General features: G+C 33.3%; 1 protein-coding gene across 1 annotated transcript; it reads right to left on the minus strand.

The window, feature by feature from the left end:
* Positions 1–83: 83 nt before the first annotated feature.
* Positions 84–4024, minus strand: LOC137835995 (ADP,ATP carrier protein 1, chloroplastic). Its single transcript, XM_068644786.2, has 5 exons — positions 3106–4024; positions 2315–2569; positions 1538–1681; positions 1110–1457; positions 84–696 (listed from the first exon to the last, which is right to left on the minus strand). Exons 1-5 carry the CDS (start codon positions 3862–3864, stop codon positions 349–351), a joined length of 1854 nt encoding a protein of 617 aa, XP_068500887.1. The 5' UTR covers positions 3865–4024; the 3' UTR covers positions 84–348.
* Positions 4025–5319: the final 1295 nt, after the last annotated feature.

Consider the following 5319-nt stretch of genomic DNA (forward strand, 5'->3'; position numbering starts at 1 on the left):
TCTATTCATTTTATTATTTGTGTGTGTGTGTGAGCAGAGGGTGCATAGCTCCTTGTAACCAATGAACTCATTTGAAACAAAAATTACAAATGTGTTCATTCTTTCATTTTTTATTCAATGTTCTACCAAATAGGAAAGGTTCATATTGAGGGAAGAAAAGAAAATCATTTATCTATGGAACAAAAGTAACAATAACTAGACTTGAAACAAAAAAGTGAGAATCAAACTCATTAGACAAAGACCTAAACTAATAGTTTGAGCTAACACATCTCATGAGTTGAGCTTGACTCCTCCTGCTTCCTTGCAATTCAATGAAGTTTAAGCTTAAAATACTGTGAGGAGTTGAGTTCAATTCAATGTACTTGAGGAGTCACCACCAGTTGTTGGATTCAACAGTGGAACACTTGCAAGAGAACCATTTCCATCCTCATCCTTGGCCACCACTGGTATCTTTACAGCAGCTGCTCTTTCCATCTCTCTCTCAAGATCTTCTTCTCTTCGCAGATCAGTAAACTGAGAATCAAGAGACTTGGCTGCTGCTAACCAGGCAAGAACAATCACCAGAAGCACCCCTCCCAGGTATGGAGTTGAATTAGCCAGTGAACCAAAAGTTAAGATCATGAACTGCTGAATCAAAGCTCCGCCAGATTTCCCCAATGGGTTGCACACTACATCAATTGCTGCCTTCCCCTTCACCTACAAGCAAAGGAATTTAGTACATGTCAAACTACAAGTGGATGTAGCTGCAACATTCTAATGAGAAAATTTAACTTGAACAATCTTGACCACATATGATTTATTAAGAAGGAGATTTTAAGTCTAACTCAAAATCATAAAACCGACTTATGAGGTGAGGTTTGCACCCACTTATATATTATGAAATGCTCTAATCTCTAGTCTCTGGTCGACGTAGAATATCACAACATGATTGAATGATCAGGTTTGCACATGATTATAGCAGATAAAAACATTATTTAACTAGAGTAAAGACCATTAATTTAGACAATCTTGACTCTATATATGTTTTAACTAAATCATCAATTCTCAAATGTGTGGAAGTTGCATGCTGATTTTGCACAAATATGATTGTGGTGGATAAAAATCCAAACCTTGGTGTCCTCATCCAAGGGTATGTAGGCCATTTCTTTGCACGGATCAAATAAACTGTACTTAGCACTCTTGCTGAATATGTTCTGCAATGCACCCACGTATACAGCAGCTAGCAGTGGAGTCATTCCGAATTTTGCAATAACAGGAGCAACTGGGCCACCAAATAGTATGAGAGAGAAGAAACCAACTCCTGTTAAAAGCAGGACAGTGGGGGTGATCTTGGCAGCAACTCCCCAGCCATATTTGTCAAATATAAACTGGCTCAAAAGCATCATTGCAAATGTAGCAATTCCAGTTGCAGTTGAAAAGTCTCCCATAAAAGATGAGTACTCATTGGGGCTAGGAAACTGCACAAATTGCAGAGTTTGAGAAAGTGCAGACTCCAATGTCCAGTAGTAAAACCAAAGACAACAGAGGTTTACATTACCTGAGCTTTGAGCTTTGATTTCCAAGTAACCTCAACAAGATTAATACTAATTCCATATGCAACCACTAGAGTGGCAAGATCCCTTATATATTTTGAAGATACCAAAAATTTTATGCTCTCCATTGTTCCCATTTTGGGTTTCTCCTGGAAAAATCCATAACAAGGTAAATTATTAGTTATTTCAAATATTAGAAAAAAATATTTGAATCGTACCGATAGGTCTACTAAATATCAGAAATTATTAAAAAAAACAAAAAAAACATCTTATTCTTTCTAGAGATCGGAAAAAAAAGAAATTGTGAATTTATTTAAAATAATTATGTACTTACAAAATACCGTCTCAATTCATCTATTTTATCCTATCGAGGATGTGATATAGTTACAAAGGTGAATTTTACAGTTCCAATAAGATATGATTCATATTTTCCAACACATTAAAATAATGGGGATAACACCAAATAACTTTGATAACTTCACACAGGCAAAGAAATGATAATGAGTTAATCATACTACATTCCTCTTAATATCATGTTGAAAGCCAGTTTTTTAACACCCTGTACCATTTAACACCAGACACACATTAGAAACGAAAAATAATGAGGAATGATATATTATTTATTTAATTTGCTTTCAGTTGCCTCAACAACCTAAATAGTAGACTCAAGAATAAAACAAAAAAAAGGAATCAGTTGAAACAATAGAATGGACATGCTTCAACCTGTCTCTAAGGTAGAAAAAATGAATGCATGACAGTATATATGTCTGGCAAAAAACTACCTTCTTCTTCTTGCTACGTGTAGGAAGTGGAACATAGCTATTCACCCACCAATATATGGCACAGATTGCAAGTCCCATGCCCACAACTATGCTCATCATTGCTTTTAGAGAGATGGCCCAACCATCAACTCCAGGACCTAAATTATTCCTAAGATGAGAAAAGTATTTCACTGTTCGACCAGAGAACACAAGGGCTACATTGGCTCCAAGTCCAAATAAAGGATAGAATCGTTTTGCTTCCTCAACAGTTGTTATCTGCACAAAAGAAAAAGAATTTAAAAATCAGAACCACACAGCATCATGTTCATCTTTATACCTTATATTCATTATTTGCATGAATGAAGTAGTTCAAAATGGAAAACATGTTTAAAACATAACATTAGAGAATTCAACACCTTCTCTTGTCATCATCACATGATTGGCATCTTATCCAGATAAGATAAGATTTATATGCATATTATCACAAATGAAACAAAACTTAACAATATCGAATTCAACAAGCAAAAATTGATAGCAACATTCATGTGACTCATCATAAGCAGAGCGGCTAAGCTATAGAGAAAGAGGCAGAATACAAATGAATATGACCAAAACAAATAGATAAGAAGTAAAAAAAAAAATTCAACAAACAATAGACAATCATGATGATGATATCGAGAAGCATGTTAACACACCATAATTAAAAATAATAAGACGAGGATGGCATCCATCAACACATTCTATAACAAAAATCAAGCCACAAACCAAAACCATTTAACAAAGCAGGCTCAAAGTTCAAACAATGAAGCAACCTGATTGGCAAAACCCCAAAACAGCACCGAAATGACCACACTCCCCCACAATTCAGCCATGACATAGAACAAACAAAAGCTCCATATCCTCATAATTGCAAGAGGACCAAGAAACCGTGGGCCAAGGATGTTAAGAAGCTTATCCGCTAACGCCTCTGGGTGGATATAATTGCTGAGAGGGTACAGAACAAAACCAAACGCCCCAAAGAAGGCAATGAAGGGAAGGATTATAGAGTAAAAGAGAGCTTGTTTGGACAACACATTAGCCAACTTAGTGTACAACAACATGAAGCCAATGGCCATGGGAAGGTTCACCCAAGTTTTGAGAAACGGAATAATCTCAGCACTGCTTCCTTTGGCCGTCACAACCAACACGTCCTTTGTGTCTCTCAAGATGGTGTAGTTGAAGAGGATACAAAAGAACATCATCCCCAGAGGCACAATCTTCTTCAAGGTGGCAACTTCCACACCCAAAAGCTTCGGTTTCTCAGTTTCTGGCTCCCCAAAGGAGGCTGCAGCTGCAGAAGCCTCTGCCCTGCACAAGAACAAACTTTTACTGTTGTCCCTTTGGACAAAGACATTGGCTTTTGGTGAGACTTTTTGGAACCCATTGAAGGAAAGAGAAGGGGCAGCAAGGATTTTTGGCTTGGGTGAGAAAAGCCTCTGCCTTAAACCCTGTGAGGGGTGTAAAAGTGAGACCTTGTTAATGGGGTTTGTGGGAAGAGAGAGAAGGCCTCTGGTTTGAAGAACAACATCCATGACTCTCTCTATCTCTCAGTTCCCTTGAGGAGTTGAAGCAAGAACCAGAGGGATAAAGAGAGATAAGGCGGCTGCAGTGGAGAATAGAGAAGAAGTTTATATATATCTTTCTTGGAGGAATGAAAGGGTAGCAGATACTAATAAAATATCTTTTCTCCATGGTTTTGAACAAGACAACAAAAGTAAAATACAACCTTAGATTTGTGTGCAAAGGAAAAACAACAACATTGTATTGGTTAAATTGAGAGAGTGTGGCAACAAACTGCAGTGAATGGAGTGAAAATTGCATGGGAAAAGGTCAAACTAAGAAGGGAACAAAAGAGCTTTCATAGGATCTTCCTTACCAAGTGAATCAAAACTTAGCCTAATTTTTTTTTTCCTTTTTTCACATTAAAAAATTACAGTGTAATAATTTTATCAAGAGGGATAAAAATTTAATATCATTTTAATTATCCATATCAATTTTTGTTAAAAGACAATGACAATAACACAATCATTAAACTTTTTGTATTTACTACACCTCTAAAAACATATACTACATTGAATTTTATGTATACAAATGAGTTATTAAATAAATTTAAATTAATAGGAATTTATGTACTGTCTATGTAAAGAAAATTGCATTGAGTTCTGAAAAGTTATTAATCAAAGGATATTAAACTATGTGATATTTATTAAAAGTCACACTGATAAATCATTAGATGATTTTTGAATTAATATAAATTATATATATATATATATATCAAATTATAACGTTGTAAAATTTATTAAATATTATATCATCAATAAATTTTCAAATCGTTAATTTATAATTTTATGTCATAATGGATATTGTTCTTAAATTTATTAAAACTAAATAATAACAAAACGATCAAATTGTTTATATTTTAAAAGATATATATTATTTTGCCTTCATATTTAGTGAAATAAAACTTGGGGAAAAATATATTTACCTTGACAACTTCTATTAAGACCATAAATTTAAAAAATTGTTTGGAGAATTATAATAAGTTATAAGCTATTGATAGAACTTTGAGAGTTATGGATTGATTAGAAGTAAACGTGGAATTGAGTCATAGCCTTATTATTATATTATTTTTTTTCATAGAGATACCTTTTTGTAGAACCTTCTCATATGTTTGGACTGTTCTTTTTATTTATTTATTTATATATGTGTGTTAAAGTTTGTTAACATTTTCTATTGAAATTTGAGAATTTACCATGCATGATATACATAATATGAATAAAAGTATATAATAATTGGAACTAAATATAATTGAAATAATTTATCTATAAACAATAATCCATATTAATTTTAAATTAAAGTAATCAATATTCAAAATATATTTTATGAAACAAATAAATTAAAAATTATGATAAACATATAATGTACAATTTTTTACTTATATCATTTTTATATTTAACATCAAACACAATTATAATTTTATAACATAT

Source organism: Phaseolus vulgaris, chromosome 5 (genome assembly GCF_051622355.1).
Source record: "Phaseolus vulgaris cultivar YP4 chromosome 5, ASM5162235v1, whole genome shotgun sequence".
In the NCBI taxonomy this organism is placed as follows: domain Eukaryota; kingdom Viridiplantae; phylum Streptophyta; class Magnoliopsida; order Fabales; family Fabaceae; genus Phaseolus; species Phaseolus vulgaris.